Source organism: Lathyrus oleraceus, chromosome 5, assembly GCF_024323335.1.
Source record: "Lathyrus oleraceus cultivar Zhongwan6 chromosome 5, CAAS_Psat_ZW6_1.0, whole genome shotgun sequence".
Taxonomy (NCBI): Eukaryota; Viridiplantae; Streptophyta; class Magnoliopsida; order Fabales; family Fabaceae; genus Lathyrus; species Lathyrus oleraceus.
The window spans coordinates 70,558,510-70,575,384 of NC_066583.1; the positions used below are offsets into that span (position 1 = coordinate 70,558,510).

The following is a 16,875-nucleotide window of genomic DNA, read 5'->3' on the forward strand; positions in this document are numbered from 1 at the left end:
GGTTGATTCAGGATAAGTTAAAAAAATTATTTTAAAAAATAAAAAATAAAATTTAAAATATTTAAAAGGATCACAAATATATTAAATCATAAAATAAAATAAAAACCAATTAAATAAGTCACATTACCATAGCTTTTGTGAAGTACCTTAGTAAATTTTCATCTTTCCTATATATTTTTCTTTTTAAAAGTTTTTATTGTTACCTAAGCTAATGTGTTGGCATCAGATGTTATAAAAAAGAATATAGGAATATTCCCCAAGAAGCTGCCATTTCTTATTAAATAATATTAGAACTGGTTTAAATCATTTATTTGCTGGATTCGATTTGCAATTTTTTTTTAATTTAAAAATTAAGAAGATCCTTGAATGACTTCATCTTTTCACATGCTTTGGTTATTGATTAAATAAGCATTATTGTAATGATAGATCACATTATTTCTGAAATCTTCAAGTGGGTGGGTAGACCCATAATAATTCTTTTGTAATCTACTAACATGGATATCTTCACAAACTTAACTTAAAAAAATATAAATTCATAATTAATCCCTTCATTTTCACAATAAAAGTTATTTAAAAATTTTAATTTTAATTTTTCAGATTTTAATATTAAATTAATCATAATATTAATTATAATCATACTATTTAATTAATATTTCTCATTTCAAAGTAATTAATTTAAATAACTATTTCATATAAATTAAAAATAAATAATAATTTAATAATATTGTCAAGAATGAGAAAATATATTCCCACATTTACATGCTTTTATATTTTTGTCTTTTTGATAGAGAGTGAGAAAATATTTGTCTTTTTGATAGAGAGTCCAAATATTTAAAAGTGGATGATCCTATATTTTTTAGATTTAATTTTTAATTTTTTTATTTAAATAATCCATTTTTTAAATAAATATAGAAAATAATTCACTTTTTCATCTATTTTCTAAAGTAATCCACTTCTAAAAAAAAACTAAAATAAAGGAGACGTAAATCAAATTGACGCCCCCTATACAACACATAAAAATAGATTTCAATTCAATTAGCGACAATGTATAAATAAATAGGAGAAAGAATGTACTCTCGCTCCTATATATTTGTACATTATCGCCAATCAGATGACTCCTCTTATGCGTTGTACATAGGTGTCAATTGGATTGACGTCTCCTTTATTTTGAGATTTTTTTTAAAGTGGATTATTTTGAAAAATAGGTAGAAAAGTGGTTTATTTCTATTTACCTAAATTAACTTAATTATAAAAAAAAGATAATAATGTAATTTATTTCTATTTACCTTCTATTTTTACATAAATTTTATTATAAAATTAAATTAATAAATTTTTAAAATAAAGAAATTAAATGTATAAATTTAAAATCCGTATTCAAGTTATAGATCTATATGCAGATCTATCAACTTGATTGACTTAGTGATATAATAAATAAAAAAGTATTTTTAGTGAAGTATAATTATCATAATATCTTATCAATTGAAAAAAGTTAAGTGAAATTAATATCATTAAAAAATAGTACTAATAATTAATATTATATATTAAAAATTAAAAGATGTTATTAGAATATTTTTGAATTTTATACTTATAATTATAGAAAGTTGATGAATAAATTGTAATAAAAATAATTTAATAAAGTTTTTGTTCTTGTTCTATTTATAGTTATTTTTAAATATCAATCTTAAAATTATTAATATGCACTTAAAAATAATAATGGTATCAATATCCTCCATTTGAGTCAACCTTGTTTTCTTCAGGTGCATTTTTCCTAGTACTAAGTTATGTTTTACTAATTTTGATTTTGATTACGTTAAGAGATTCTACGATGAAACTGTAATTAATGTAGTATTTTGTTGATGATGAGAAAGGGCAACGTGGATTTATTGGTTGAAAGTTAGTGTCTTATTCTTACAGCTTCAGAGATAATAGATTTATTTGATTCTTTGCTTCCCCTCATAATGTGGCTTTTCCAATGTTAGGTGTCTTCTTCACTTCAAAAACAACCTCGCTCTAACGTTGTGTGTTCTAAATCTAAGGTTGTTTTTTTTCAGATCCATGTTGTGTCTTTACTCTTTTAGTGTTATGTGTACTTGAAAAGATTCATCAAGTTTTTTTTAGTAATATACACACCAAGTGTTTGTTTATTTGTGTGTGTGAAACTGTGATCTGTTGTTTCAATGGCTCCACGATTGGATTTTTTGAGTTGGTGGATGAAGGATACTCAGAAAGGGACACCAGTGGTGGTGAAAATGGAGAACCCCAATTTCTCTGTTGTGGAGATTAATGGTGCAGATGCTGCATTTAGGCCGGTGGAGAAGAATCGCGGCAAGAATGCTAAACAAGTTACATGGGTTTTGCTTCTCAAGGCTCATCGTGCTGTTGGTTGTGTTACTTGGTTAGTGACTGTTCTTTGGGATTTGCTTGGAGGTATTAAGAAAAGGGTGATTCAGAGACAAGGGGTGGCTGTTGAAAAAGGGAAGTTGTTGTTTAGAATAATTAGTTTGTTTTTAGTGATTTCTTTGGCTGTTTTGGCTTTTGAGGTTGTTGCTTACCTTCAAGGTTGGCATTTTGGGAATCATAATTTGCACATTCCTCATACTTCTGATTTTGAAAGGTTGTTCCACATGGCTTATGTTGCTTGGTTAACGTTCCGTGCTGAATACATTGCTCCACCAATTCAGGCTCTTTCCAAGTTTTGTATTGTTTTGTTTGTTATCCAATCTGTCGACCGTCTGCTTCTTTGTTTGGGGTGCTTTTGGATCAAACTCAGGAAGGTTAAGCCAAGAATTAGTGGGGACCCCTTCAAGGTTGATGATGTTGAAGGATCTGTATGCAGCTATCCAATGGTATTGGTTCAAATTCCAATGTGCAATGAGAGAGAGGTATGACACCAGAATTCTGCATTCCGTTTGTGCTAGCATATGTTTTTATTTACTTAGTTGAAAATAGATTTTGCAAATGTCATAAAAAGATAGAAGACCCAGTTTTTTTCTATGTCTAAAGAATTAGAAAAGTGCACGTGGAGTTTGATACATGGCAGATTATACTTTTAAGTTTTTAACTCCCTCAGAAATTTTCTGCAACCTTCTAAACTCAGAAAACAAAGCCTGGATTGACATTGTACTAATGCAGACTATTCATATCATTACTTTTGCTTTCTGTAACACAGAACCTCTCAATAATTAAAGAGAAGTTGTATTCTAGCAGCAGTAGACAAGTTTCCATATAAACTTATAACTATTTATGGAGTTTATCTTCTTTTTTCACTTTGCACAAACTGACTTTATGCAGGTGTATGAGCAATCTATTTCTGCAATCTGCCAAATCGACTGGCCAAGGGATCGTTTACTGATTCAAGTACTTGACGATTCTGATGACGAAAGCATACAATGGTTAATTAAGGCCGAGGTGTCTAAGTGGAACCAAAAGGGAATCAACATAATCTATCGGCATCGCCTAATCAGGACTGGATACAAAGCTGGAAATCTTAATTCTGCAATGAGCTGTGACTATGTGAAAGACTATGAATTTGTTGCAATATTTGATGCAGACTTTCAACCAAATCCTGATTTTCTTAAGCAAACTGTGCCACATTTCAAGGTTAGGTGAAAATCATGACTTTTCAGATAAGTTTATTGGTAAGTGTTTAACATATATTAAGATTTGCATATGACTTCTCTATTACAGGACAATCCTGAACTAGGTTTGGTCCAAGCTAGATGGTCTTATGTGAACAAGGATGAGAATTTGTTGACTCGTCTTCAAAACATAAATTTATGCTTCCATTTTGAAGTAGAACAGCAGGTCAATGGGGTGTTTCTTAATTTTTTTGGTTTCAATGGAACTGCTGGTGTTTGGAGAATCAAAGCCTTAGAAGAGTCTGGAGGCTGGCTAGAGAGGACAACTGTAGAAGATATGGACATTGCTGTCCGAGCTCATCTCAATGGTTGGAAATTTATCTTCCTAAATGATGTAAAGGTGATCATAATTCTTTTCAATCCATTTCAGAGTTTGTTTGAATTGATTTTTTGAGCTTATCTACTGACCTAAAAACTTGCGAGACTGTTTGGCCGAGGTTATGAAAACAACTTATGACATGTTCATAAATATTTTACAACTTGTTTATATAAGCTCCCGAAGATAGCTTATGAAAACAACTTTTAACTGATATAAAAACCATTTGACTTTATTTTATCTTTGATTATGAAAATAACTTTTGCATAGGAACTTATATGAAAAGGGTTTATGCTATAAGTGCTTAATTAAGCTCTCTATCCAAACAGAACCAAACTCTTATATGGGCGTTAGATGACTAGTTATGTTCCCATCAAGCAATCAAAGTTCCATGTTCACCTAAGACCCCAAAGAAATCTCTTAAACTCCTTAAACTTTTTAAAATTTCAGGTACTTTGTGAAGTCCCCGAGTCATATGAAGCTTACAGAAAGCAACAACACCGCTGGCATTCAGGGCCTATGCAACTTTTCAGGCTGTGTCTCCCAGCAATTTTGAAATCTAAGGTATATCTGATACACGGCTTGATGTAACAAATAGAATAGTGATGAGGACAAGTAAGGGCTGAGTATTTGCAAGTATTGCTTACAATAATGTACTTCCTAAAGGGTCTTAATTTCTCTTTAACTGCAGGTATCACCATGGAAGAAAGCAAACTTAATTCTGCTATTTTTCCTGCTAAGGAAATTAATCCTTCCCTTTTACTCGTTCACTTTATTTTGCATAATCCTTCCTTTAACCATGTTTGTCCCAGAGGCTGAACTCCCTTTATGGTTGATCTGCTATGTTCCGGTTTTCATGTCGATCCTTAACATTCTTCCTGCACCTAAATCTTTTCCTTTTATTGTTCCCTACCTCCTTTTTGAAAACACCATGTCTGTTACTAAATTCAATGCAATGGTATCTGGTCTTTTCCAATTGGGAAGCTCTTATGAATGGATTGTCACAAAGAAAGCTGGAAGGTCATCGGAATCTGATTTACTCGCTGCTGCAGAAAGGGAAACTAAGTCAATAGAACAACAAAAGATCCATAGAGGAGCTTCTGAGAGCGAACTTGTTGAGTTACACCAATTGAAGGAACTCAAAGAAGCAGCTGTAGAACCTGTTAAGAAAGCTAATAAGATATATAAGAAAGAACTGACTTTGGCATTCCTTCTTCTCACTGCTTCTGTCAGAAGTCTGTTATCTGCACAAGGAGTTCATTTCTACTTTCTGCTTTTCCAAGGGATAACTTTCCTCCTTGTAGGCCTTGATTTGATTGGAGAACAAATGAGCTAGTTAGTTTTCGTTAAAAACAGAAAGAAAAAAGAGAAAAAACAAAGGTCTAAGCCAACACGACACAAACACATGTGGTTACATTCAATTATATTTTCTCAAATTATTTTGTGGCAACATTTCAGAATCAGTGTTGTGTCCGTGTTTGTATCAGTGCTTCAACGAGCAAACAAAGTCCGGTCTTCTTCAGTTCTTTCTGAAACTCCCAGTACAGGTCAAGCAAAGATATTTAATTTGAAGTACCAAAACAGGCTTCTCTGTTATTCAACTCTATCCATTTTCATTCATTCACACGATTCTTCACAAGTATTTCTTATAGGACACTGGTCATTGTACTCTTACAGATATTGAATTCTTGTTAATCTGTTTAAATTAGGTGTATAAAGTATTCAGTTTTCTTCATTGTGTCTTTGGTTCTATTTGGAATTTTGAGTTCTGATTCTAGTTTCCTGTTTTACCAGAGTGCTTCTTTCTGTATATTCATATTAGTATCTGATATAAACAATAACTTCTACTCCATTTTTGTTTCATCACTTTGTTTTTTCTTTTTATATTTTATCGTTTTGTTGCCAAACAATTCAGCTTGTGCTTTAATTGCCTGAATATTAATTAAGTATATAAAGTAGTGTCGGCAGGAAATAGCAGAGGAAAGTTTAAGTGACTTTGATCATATAGTACTACTCATGTGGCCCCTATAACCAATTCATGTGCTTAAAATTGATTTAGTCATTAGTGAATGAGATTTTCATAACTGACCCAACATGTTTTTATAGTTTTGACCACTCACTATTATGATTAAGAAGGGCTTGGCCCATTTCTTTGGACAGATATGTCTGTCTTGATAATATAGTTTACCAATCACACACCTAAAAGAAAATAGTAGCTTACCAATAACAACAGTATATCATTTTTTTTATCCCCTCATAATCAACACTTTAATCTGAATGTAATGAAAAAGTTCAGGATAATACTTTAAGCCATTAAATCAAGTAATCTTCAAAGTGCCACCAAAAGTTCAAATTACAAGACAAAAACATAAAGTAAGCACACAAAATCTCTCAAGACATGAACAAAAAGTATAAACATTATAACAATAGAGCAGTGTGATATACATGTGGTATGGTATGTCAAGAAACTCTAATATACAAGAGATCAAACATTTTTTTGAAGATATACAAGTTTACAGCGCCACCAACTATGTTAAATGTGACCGTTCGTATTCAGATATACGAACGAGGAGCAATGCATTTAACTCTTGAAAATTATATGGAACTGTTGCAATATCAGTTGAAATGTCAGTTAATTAACATTGCAGTATTGAGCTTAATCGTCTTCATGCTCTACTGAGAAATCTGGCTCTTCAGGCTTTTGCAACTTGAGCATCTCTACATCCTTGATCTTCTGAACCCCTTTCCTTGTGTTTGCAGCAAATCTTGAAGCCAATATAGTGACACCAAGATTCTGTTTTACTTGTGCTGTGTTACCGCGCTCTTCTTTCTCGTGTTCCATACGATTTCTTGCTTGTTCATCGATGAAGGACTTGTATTCTCTCAGGCTGAGACTATTTGCCAAGACTCTCTTCTTGAACCGGCGCCAAGCGACCTGAATGAAACAGGCAGCCCATGTCCTCCAATGGTAAGAGTAGAAACGGAACGTATGCTGCAACTTCTTGCTGTGAAGACGTCGAAACTGATTTGCCACGAATTTAAGATCTTCTGCTCTAAGTTCAAAGGCTTCAACTTCAACAAGGGCTTTAACTGTTCTTGTAGAAGAAGGCAAGTTGAGAGTAGATTTCGGAAGCAATGCCCAAGCAAGTAACTCTTCTCCACAGAAATCACCAGGCCTTAAGGTAATAGAGTTAAAGAAACCAGTTCTGCCACCATTTGTGGTTGAGCTTTCGAGTTTCCCTCTGATGATAAAAAGCATCTCGGTAACAGGGTCTCCTTCTCTGACAATGTATGTGCCTTGAGTACTCAAAGATGACACCAATCGCTCGCATATTGCGTCAAGTAGTTGATCATCCATTTGCGAGAAAAAGGGAACCTGTAATCGGCGGAGAAAGATATTGCATTGTGAATCATAAACTTCAAGAAACTATTATAATTCTAATGCAAGAAAACTATTAAAACATGCATTGCATTGAAGTCACGAACATACACGTCGAACAAGGTCTAAGCAAAGATGGCGTTGGATATCTCTACGAAGATCTGTAGGGAGGCCTCTTAAGATAGTTTCTTCGTCAACACCTCGAGTTGCAAGCCATTTGTACTGAACAAATCTCCGAACACGCTCTCTAAGAAACTCCGGGAGTTGGCGATGTTTCATCCACTCTTCCGTGTCACGTCGCTTGAGCCTCCAGTCTTCAAGCCTCACAGTAATAGATTGCAAATATGTCTGCATTGATCCAAACATGCTTGCTTATGTACACATATAACAGTTCAAAAAATTGAAATGTTTCAATGCATTATTTTGAAGATTTAGAAACTCTAATTACCTGCATGTTACCAATTAAGTGAGCAAACAAAACCAAACCTAAGATAGCTATGAGTATTGCAAATGCAGTTTCCCAAACAAATGTGCTTGTACTCAAACTCTGACCATAGGAACTCAAATTCTGCAATCCCCACCACAAACAATAGAGGTACTTCTCTATAAACACAGAGGACAGAACATTATTTTGGACTGCATTTCCGAAAATTCCATAATTGAAATCTGTGCTACTTTCGGGATTACAGTTACTGAACACAGAAGTAGTATTCATCCATTTCACGCGACCGTTATCGTTTATACTACTGCAATCAAGGTAGTCGAGAACACATTTCACAGGTAAGTTTTCGTTTCTGCATTCAGATTTCCAGCAAGCCGCGTGCCTCTCAATTGACAGCAAATACCATGATGCCCCCAACACCTACAAGAACATATAAGAGTTGTTTTGTAATAATAATATTGTGAAATATCGAGAAAATCACGAAAGGAAATTTGTGATGATCGAAGAAAAATCGACGTACATGACTAGCTAACATGTAAAGTAAAAGATTGTAAGCAGCTCCGGCCCAAGCCGTCTTTGTGACAACTCCAGTAGCTTTAACAATCTGAGAACTTAATGGAAAAATCATATACAATCTAGGAACATATTGAAGAAGAACAATCAGTACTAATGCATTGTTCGTATGATCAGCATGAGAGCTTCGAATCGCTGGCATGATAAACCAAATCACGATCTGTCAACAAAGAAAACCGGAGATATAACATCCTTCAAGAAAATATACAAAAACTATAATCGGTATATTGAAGCAGACGCGGTACCTGAGGAAGAGGCAATGTAGCTAAAAGATCTAGGAAAAACTCCGATCTCAAATATCGTCTCGCAATCAAACTCGGGTCCATGACAAGCTCGCCTCTTCCGAAAACCCTTGAACTTGGTGACACAAAGGCTGTCCTAAACTTAATGACCATGTTCAGCAGATAGAAAACATCAGCAAATGTCCGGAAACACGTGACGACGATTCCTAAATTCAAATCAGTAACCATGCACGACGAATTCTTATTATCAGTTTCGATTGATACGGACGGGAGGTAGAAAAACAACGGATCAACAAAAAGTGATAGTATAGAAGAAAACAAAAAAGCTCGTTTCCACTCGAGAAATAAATCACTTCCTGGATCAAGAATTCTCTTCTTCCACGGTTCATGATTTTCTTGAAAAACCTTAAACTTTCCAAAAGTCGGAAACTTGATATTCATTCTGTTCTTCTCATTATCAGTATCAATATCAATATCAATATCAATATCGCCGCTACTAGTTTTTCCTCTCGGTTTAAGAATTTTCTGAAACTTGTAAACTTGCATCGGCTTCTCAAGATTAAGCTTTCCATCGTTAGAGAACCTGTGAGTTTTCAAAATCATAATCAAACCAATGCAAAGTTGCAATGAGAATTGTAGACAGAAAATGCGAGAAATCAAATAGTAGAGACTTTATATACCTGACTAGCTTCTCATTTTTGAGCTCCATTAGTACTTAAGATGAAACTATTGTTGAAATGCTCACACCATAAAGATGAAAAACAAGCTCTAGTGAGTCAACTGTTTTGTTTCAGCATTGTTTTTTGGATCAACAAAAACGTGTTATGAACTTTTTTGGATTATGGAATAAGCTATGAATCAATGAGGATTTGGACAACATGGATTTGACTTGTAAACTTAACCAAAAAAACTGCCTCCCACTAACATAGCTGAAAATATATATATTATAATGCAGAATGGAATAACAATACAATATACAAGTGCAACGTGCATACCATCATAAACTGCTTATTTATTGATTTTTAACAAGTGACAAAATTGAAGTAGCTGAAAAATCATATCCATCTATAGATTTACTCACATATGAAGGTCATAGATTCAAAATTCTATGTTATCATTTTATAAATCAATGTTTTTAAAATCAAACCAGATGAGACGACTCAGACGGTTGAACCCGAAAATGCTAAATGGTTTGATTCACATTACGTTATAGTCTGGTTGAACTGCGGTTGGTTTAACATCTTTTTATTTATCATCTAACTCGAGTGCGGTTTAATCAATTGAACAATAATCAAGGTCTCGCGGATTTAATGTACAGTTTGGTTTTAAAACATTGATATAATTGCATGTACCATGACTTTTTAGGACAGATTTTAGGTGCAGTTCGTTCTTGCCGTTCTTTTATCAAAGTAGAACATGTGAAAGAGTTTATTTTAGTGTTTCATATTTAGTTCTTTATGCGACTATTATTATGCAACTAACTTATGATAGCAATAATTTCTTTTCATGGCTAAAGCATGAAGTGATAAAATAATAATCATATATAGTTGAGTGGGTCCAGATCCAGAATCTCCTTCACTCTGCAAGAACTGAGCCTCAATCAACGGGAAGAATGTGATCAATTGTACCATCATACGTGCCTTAGCACAAGAAAGAACCTATTCAACATATATATGCTATCAATACAATTGCTAAAGTTTGAGAACGACTCAAGGAGCCGAACTGGCGCGACATACTTGTAATTTAACTCGTCATAAGTTATACGAAACTATGTTGGTCGAACTGCATAAACAAATGTTTGCAATTTACATTTCTACTCACTTTTTAATAGTGACTAAGAACATGGACTACGTAAAAGTTTCACTAAATGGGGTGGAGAGAAATGAACACCAAGCTCACTAAGAAAAGATTGAAGCCACAATAGCTTAGGAATGTCTAGTGTCATGCTTCTATGTTCAACTTCAATGTTTTTTCTTGGCTTTAGTTGATCGTGCCATGAACTGATATACACCTTGTTTGTTGAAAAGCTTTATATTAGGACTGGTAATTGTGGCATATTATTGTGCAAACATTAAACAGAAGAGTCTTTCATCAAGAGAATGTGACAAGATGTATATTGCTGTATTGGGATTTCTGGTGCTCTATCAATTTTTCTATCTTCATTATCATAAGATTCACAACACAGGTAGGGGTAAAACCTATAAGCCCAACTTTTGTAAAATACATATTTGATGTAATCAATCACTTATAATTTAATTAAAAAACATGCTGTTAGAGTTTGAGACATGAACGAGTAGCGAGATTCAAGAAACATAAAGCTTTGTAGCAGCCTGGCTGGAATAACAATCATTCAAAATCACACACAGGGCAGCTAGGGAGGATATATCCCAGTGAACGTAGAAGCACAAAACCAAGGCGGTGGTACCAGAAGACACCTCAATACAGAGAAAAACATATATTTTAGCAAGATCCGGAACAATTTTTAACAAACTACTAGAAAGCAACTACTCTTAAAAAACTGTTTTACCTGCAACAAAACTTGAAGAATTCGGTGTAGATAACATAACACAAGTCAGTAAATCAAGAAAGTAACTAAACCATTTAGGGTAGAAGCTCAGGGCACTGCCCAACAAAACAGATGTGTACTGCAGTTGAAAACACTAGATTAACAATATCTCGGTATCTTCTGAACAGTCGCAGTTACCGACTTTTAAAAATCAACTTCTGCTTCGAGGTGCATCCCTTAACCCATTTCTGCACAATATGGACATCATCATATTTCAGCACAAATGCTTAGTAACAATACTTATAGCAGAACTAAATAATTAGAAACTCAAAGTTGCATACTTTGTACCTAAAGCTTGCATACTAAAAGTTGACACACAGAACTTATGCATCTTAAGCTTACATACTCAAAGCTGACACTACACGACTTATGCATCTTAAGATTGCAGACCGAAAAATCAAGCAAGCAAATATTCCATGCCCTATTATGGAAATTAGATTTAGTTTTCATTCCTCTGTGCTGCTGACAGACATATAGAGACAAGATACCATAAATTTAGAGCAAACACAAGATTTTTTGTAAAAAGGGACAAAAGGAGAAGAGGGAAAATGCCAGAGCATGCGACTCTCTTTATAACCTAAGAGCACTTCCATACAAATTAGACTTGAGAAAAGATATCAAGAAAAAAAGTCTAGATATCCATCTAGTTGAAAGAAAGCACAAGTTTATACCAGGCAACCATCAAGTGATAACCCAGGCAGAGAGAGACGGAACCTCACCCGTTAGCATGTGCTACGGCCTCACGTCCACGGTAAGGAGGGGGTGACCTGCTGTAGCTTCGGCGACGAGGTGAAGGGCTGCGACGACGAGGAGATGGGCTTCGCCGCCTAGGGGACCGCTCACGAGGACTGTAACTCCTGGTAAATATCAATTAAAAGGTGTGAAAATGAAACACTTTAATTTAAACATGTGTAAAACAAATATTACCACCAAATCATGAAAAAAGGAAATTACTCTGCTCAAGAAACAAGTTACGGCCAGTCACAAAAAACAAAGGAACAGTTTCATTTTTTATGAACTCAGGAAGAATGGCACCTAGTTTATTTTCAACACAATAAAACCATGTACAGAAGTCCCAGTAGCATCATAGTATAGCAATCTCACCTTCGCCCATAACTCGGGCTCCTACGCAATCGAGGTGGACTGCGGCTCCGACGCCTTCCACCACCACCACCACGAGAAGAATGACACTCCCGGGCAAAATGACCAGGTTCACCACACTCATAACATTTCAAATCAGAACCACCCCCACCTGACCGACCACGACCACCACCGCCACCACCTCTTCCTCCTCCTCCACCTCCAGTTTTAGAGTTGTGAGAAAGCTCTACCCTCCAACCATTTTTACCTGTCCCATGGAAGAAAAATATTTAATAGAATGAAAAGAAATACTAATCCCTATTTTAGAATTCAAACAAAAAACACAACACACTGAAAATTTTCAAAAACCCTATGGTCGATGCGAAAAAATACTTGAAATTTGTGAAAAAGTAAGACTCACAAAATACAATAACTCAGAAGTGCTTCTCAACATAACATACCATCTAATTCGCGGATAGCATCCAGCGCGTCTCTGCGGTCATCAAAATCAATGAAAGCATAACCAGGAGGCCTCCTTGCAACCCACACACTACACAAACAACATTAAGAATCCATTAATTCAACCCCAATTTCAAACCCAACTACAAAGAAAAATTGAAAAACTCACAAAAACCTAAAACCCAAATGAGAAATATGATACTACTTGGTGACCTAATTCCCAGATTCACACACTACAGTAATGCATACATACCAACTTCAAGCCTAGAAAAATTACTCAGTTACCTTCGTATAACTCCAAAAACATGAAAATCATCTTCCAGATCCCTCTCAGAAACTCGTGAATCCAGATTTCCAATATACACGCGAGTCATTGTTTCCGCTGAAAAAACGAATCAATAACCTACAAGTCAGAAAGAACACAAATTCAAGAATTAACGAAGGTTTTCAAGAATTCAAAGTGAAGAAAAAAACACACAGCTTGGAATTTCAATGAGAGAAGAGAAATTAACAGGTTTGAATTTGAATAGAGAAGCATGAGAGAAGAGAGAATCGAACCTGAAGGCGATGTGGTGAATATTGAAAAAGGAGGGATAAACCCTAGCAGCAGCAGCAGCAGCTTTGTTTGTTCAGTGTTTTTGTAGGAACAGCCAACGTACACAAATTTGAAACCGCATCCACTTGTTTGACTTTATTACTCACTTGGTAAGAACAAACTCTTTTTTCACACACTTTTTTTGCTTTCAATATATTTTTTGTTTAATTGCATCTTAGTCCATTTACTTTACCTAATTGGGACTTTGATCCCCAATTTTAAATTTGTTATTTTGGTTCCAATTTTTTAAATCTTTAATATTTTATTCTCATACGCTAAAAAAACTTGAAGATTGATTTTTCAACTTCTATATGTTTGTACTGGTCAAAAAGTACAGGTGTGTGTTTCTCCTGCAAGGGTTTGGGGATTCAGAAGTCTTAGTGGGTTTATAAAATTTTTAGGTGGTTAGAGTTTGCCCACGACGAAGAGAAGTCTTGTACAGTGATGTTTTACAATGATTTTAGGAGTCATGGTCACATGATGTGAGAGGCTCTGTATATGAATGAAGTGCTTAGGTATCAACTTTTGAAGGGGTGATAGATGTGAGTTAAATGATATGCTTTAGTAGGTGTAATGATTGTATAGCCTAAGATTTGTCCTCTCTCCCTTTGAGGGGAGGAATATTTATAGAGGCCCTTTGGACCTAGGGTTTGGGTAACCCCGGAAGGTGGCAATCATTTCCGCCTAATTATGAGAAGTTATTGACCATCTATTTTAAAGAGTAGTGGGGGATTCCCCCTCCTTTGACTTACATCCTTACACGTCATCAGTACCACTAGGCGAGTCTTCAATATATCGCCTAAGTAATACAACTTTTTAGGCGAGGGCGCCCTAATGTAGGACCTTCACAAATATAACACTACATAGTCCTTCGAGCACGAGGGTTTAGCTAAAGAAGAAGTGTTTTTAAGATATTATTTCCGTTTAGGATTTGCCTCTCACCCCAATAGTGAGTCCTTGGGTTGACGGTGCTCTTGAAAATTGACAAGTCCCTCATCCTAAGGTGAATGCCTCAGTTAAAAATGATTATATCTATTAAGGGTGAGTCCATTAGCCTGGGTGAGTGTGTTTATAGGCGACTCGCTCAACCTGGAACGAGTATATTTACAGGCGAGTCCCTCAATCTGGAGCGAGTATGTTTACATGAGAGTCCCTTAGCCTGGGGCGAGTCCTAACGACTCTTCTTTTAGTGAATGGACTAGAAGGATTCACCCTATTTTAGGTTAGACCCCCGAGACATCGAAACGTCAATCGCTGCTAAAAGATTAAGTATTTTGATGGGAAAAAGAATGTGGGGGCATTTAATGCGCCTCATGATGGTGTTTCTTAGGAGAGTTAATGTTCTATATTTCTTACACGTGCCTTTTAGGTGTAGGGGCTTCCCACTTCCCGTGGAAGCTACACCATTGGATAATTGCATGGCTTGTGCCATTGGGTTTCCCCTATAATATTTTGGAAACCCTTTTTTCTTTCTTTTTTTCCTTTTTCTAAAAAACAACTGGTGAAAACTTCTCATTCTTCGCTCTTCTACTTTCAACGATCATGGGAAAGAAAAACAAACGTATTCATGTTTAAGATATTATATCCATGTACTCTACTGTAGACATGATCAATAAGTTTTGTCATGACATTAGATTTTCCAGTATGGGTCGAGAGAGAGATGTGATCATGGAACCATATTCCAAGGAGGATGGGGCAACATGGATACTTCCGACTGAGGGTTTTTCGTCTAAATCTTTCGAAATGGAGTTTCTGGCAGCAATCAATGTTGTCCCTTCTCAGATTACCCCGAACGTGTGGGCTTAGTCAGAGCCTTTCAAATAATTTTTGTAGTTTAGGTGTTTCCCCACTGCTAGGGTGTTCCTTTATTTTTTCTTTTCAGATGGAGATTATGCATATTAACGGTTGGGTGACGTTGCACCCTCTTCCAGAGCGTGTCTGCTAAAACCCTTATGAGGACTAGAAAGATAATTTTGTGTTGGTGAGATGGCAAGGTGATGCCTCTTTGGTCACTACAAGGGAAAAAGGTGACTCTATCTTTCCCATATCTTGGACGTAGCATCCAAAGGGTGGGTCAAGGTGGTCTCTTGCCCCTTTATCGTGAAGTAATCCAAATATTAAGGTGTTTCCCTCCCCTGGAATGTAATGTCCTAATCATTTGGGATCATGAGGATGGTGACGGAGTGGGGTCGTACTTAGGTATGAAAAGAATACCCTTTTTAATCTGATCCCGCATTTATTACTTTATATGCCTTAAAATCATTCTTTTTTTGTATGGGACATGGTGAAGATCCTGCTTGATTAGAAAAGAGAGTGCATAGCAAGAATAGAGATGGTTCATAAACTGGTAGAACAATTGTTGCCCCCTCCTCATGATAGGGAGGTGAGGCAGTGTGAAACTTCAAGGGTTGTTGAGTCTCACCCTTCTCAAGCGTAACAAAGGGAGGAGGATCCCTCTGAGTCATCTGTGGGCCGCAAGGAGTGACAATGGGAGGAGAAAGCAAGAAATGAACCTTCCCTTTCTGAGTCTTGCTTGTGGAACAATCATGCCTCTAATGCAGTAGAGCTCTCTAACCTTCATTTCTATTTCCCTATCAATTTCCCCATTGACTATCAGTCCCTCCTTGACATGTCCTCCACCAGGCTATCTGATCTATTGGAAGTCCAACTTTTGAGATGCCTTTTGGTGGAGAAAACATAGATGGAGAAGCATGCACACACCTTTTGGGGACTTTAGTTCTGGGTGGCCCATGTAAACATGAACTTTCATGAAAGTGGGACGACTGTGAGGTTGTTGAAGGAATGGGACGCCGCATATGCGTTTACTCGAGAACAGACTAATGGGGGGTCACCCAGTTTGAAGAGGTGGAGCGTTTGAATCAATCGCTTAAGAGGGCACGTAACACTTTGGGCAATCTAGAAGAGAAAGTCTTGTTTCTCAAGGATGAAGTCGTGGCGACCTCCGTTCATCATTTTGAGATGGAGAAAAGACATGACATCTTTCTTTATCTTGGTCTGAATTTGACCCCGATAGATTGCTTTCAAGTGGTTCATGACAGTCAATTGATGGATGAGGAATAGCTACGCATACTTTGGTTTTCTTGTTTTTGTAGTTGGTTGCCCCTTTCGAGGATTTTTATACTTTTTTGCCCCTTCGAGGTTTTTTGTAACTATATTAACTCGGTGGCATCCTTTGGAGCGCCTTTTATGTTAATTGCCTTAATCGTTATCTTTTCATGCATGTTTATAAACCTTTAGCATTTTCCTAAGGGCTTTTGTTGTCGTGATTGCCTATATGAGCTACAAGGATCCCCCTTGAGGGTCCAACGATTATGATCACGCTAATGGGTGGCAAGGATCCAACAAATATGGTCACCTCAATGGGCGAAAAGAATCACACTTAAGGATCCAAAAAATATGATCGCCTCCATGGGTGGCAAGGATGATCACTAAAAAAACATCTGAGGTAAGTCTCAAGCCACTGATTTATCATTTCTACTTATCCATATGTTTTTGGAAGATATGTTATGATGTATTTAAGTGTTGTTCCTAGAGCTGCCAAAATGGACTACTGACCCTAAACAA

At 35.9% G+C, this 16,875-nt stretch overlaps 3 protein-coding genes across 5 annotated transcripts; 1 reads left to right on the forward strand and 2 right to left on the reverse strand.

Annotated features, from left to right (window-relative positions):
* The first annotated feature begins 1,720 nt into the window (after positions 1-1,720).
* LOC127085333 (probable xyloglucan glycosyltransferase 5) lies at positions 1,721-5,806 on the forward strand. The gene is made up of 5 exons (XM_051025853.1): positions 1,721-2,882; positions 3,292-3,600; positions 3,688-3,978; positions 4,405-4,518; positions 4,646-5,806. The coding sequence occupies exons 1-5, from the start codon at positions 2,178-2,180 to the stop codon at positions 5,288-5,290; spliced, it is 2,064 nt and encodes a 687-aa protein (XP_050881810.1). The 5' UTR covers positions 1,721-2,177; the 3' UTR covers positions 5,291-5,806.
* A 553-nt stretch (positions 5,807-6,359) lies between these two features.
* Positions 6,360-10,466, reverse strand: LOC127085332 (probable cyclic nucleotide-gated ion channel 14). Its single transcript, XM_051025852.1, has 6 exons — positions 9,271-10,466; positions 8,594-9,173; positions 8,296-8,508; positions 7,782-8,195; positions 7,445-7,681; positions 6,360-7,330 (listed from the first exon to the last, which is right to left on the reverse strand). The coding sequence occupies exons 1-6, from the start codon at positions 9,297-9,299 to the stop codon at positions 6,611-6,613; spliced, it is 2,193 nt and encodes a 730-aa protein (XP_050881809.1). The 5' UTR covers positions 9,300-10,466; the 3' UTR covers positions 6,360-6,610.
* Positions 10,467-10,692: 226 nt separating this feature from the next.
* On the reverse strand, positions 10,693-13,420 carry LOC127085334 (serine/arginine-rich splicing factor RSZ22A). Of its 3 annotated transcripts, XR_007789095.1 has the most exons (7): positions 13,254-13,420; positions 12,981-13,098; positions 12,698-12,786; positions 12,261-12,504; positions 11,876-12,013; positions 11,118-11,344; positions 10,693-11,025 (listed from the first exon to the last, which is right to left on the reverse strand). XR_007789095.1 is itself a non-coding variant. In XM_051025854.1 (6 exons), exons 2-6 carry the CDS (start codon positions 13,067-13,069, stop codon positions 11,308-11,310), a joined length of 597 nt encoding a protein of 198 aa, XP_050881811.1. In that variant the 5' UTR covers positions 13,070-13,098; positions 13,254-13,420; the 3' UTR covers positions 11,031-11,307. The 3 variants fall into 3 exon arrangements, 2 of the variants coding, with proteins under 2 accessions (XP_050881811.1, XP_050881813.1); XM_051025854.1 differs by lacking the exon at positions 10,693-11,025 and having other exon boundaries at positions 11,031-11,344; XM_051025856.1 differs by lacking the exon at positions 10,693-11,025 and having other exon boundaries at positions 11,031-11,344; positions 12,981-13,077; positions 13,254-13,410.
* Between the last annotated feature and the right edge of the window lie 3,455 nt (positions 13,421-16,875).

Bases quoted from the DNA above. Each gene is read 5' to 3' on its own strand.
- LOC127085333 (XM_051025853.1), top strand. From the start codon at position 2,178: ATGGCTCCACGATTGGATTTTTTGAGTTGGTGGATGAAGGATACTCAG. The intron at 3,601-3,687 runs GTTAGGTGAAAA...TCTCTATTACAG, and splicing joins AAACTGTGCCACATTTCAAG to GACAATCCTGAACTAGGTTT. The intron at 4,519-4,645 runs GTATATCTGATA...CTTTAACTGCAG, and splicing joins CAGCAATTTTGAAATCTAAG to GTATCACCATGGAAGAAAGC.
- LOC127085332 (XM_051025852.1), bottom strand. From the start codon at position 9,299: ATGGAGCTCAAAAATGAGAAGCTAGTCAG. The intron at 8,196-8,295 runs GTACGTCGATTT...ATGTTCTTGTAG, and splicing joins TTTACATGTTAGCTAGTCAT to GTGTTGGGGGCATCATGGTA. The intron at 7,682-7,781 runs GTAATTAGAGTT...GGATCAATGCAG, and splicing joins ACTTAATTGGTAACATGCAG to ACATATTTGCAATCTATTAC.
- LOC127085334 (XM_051025854.1), bottom strand. From the start codon at position 13,069: ATGACTCGCGTGTATATTGGAAATCTGGATTCACGAGTTTCTGAGAGG. The intron at 12,787-12,980 runs GTAACTGAGTAA...TTGTTTGTGTAG, and splicing joins GTTTTTGGAGTTATACGAAG to TGTGTGGGTTGCAAGGAGGC. The intron at 12,505-12,697 runs GTATGTTATGTT...TCCATGGGACAG, and splicing joins TGCTATCCGCGAATTAGATG to GTAAAAATGGTTGGAGGGTA.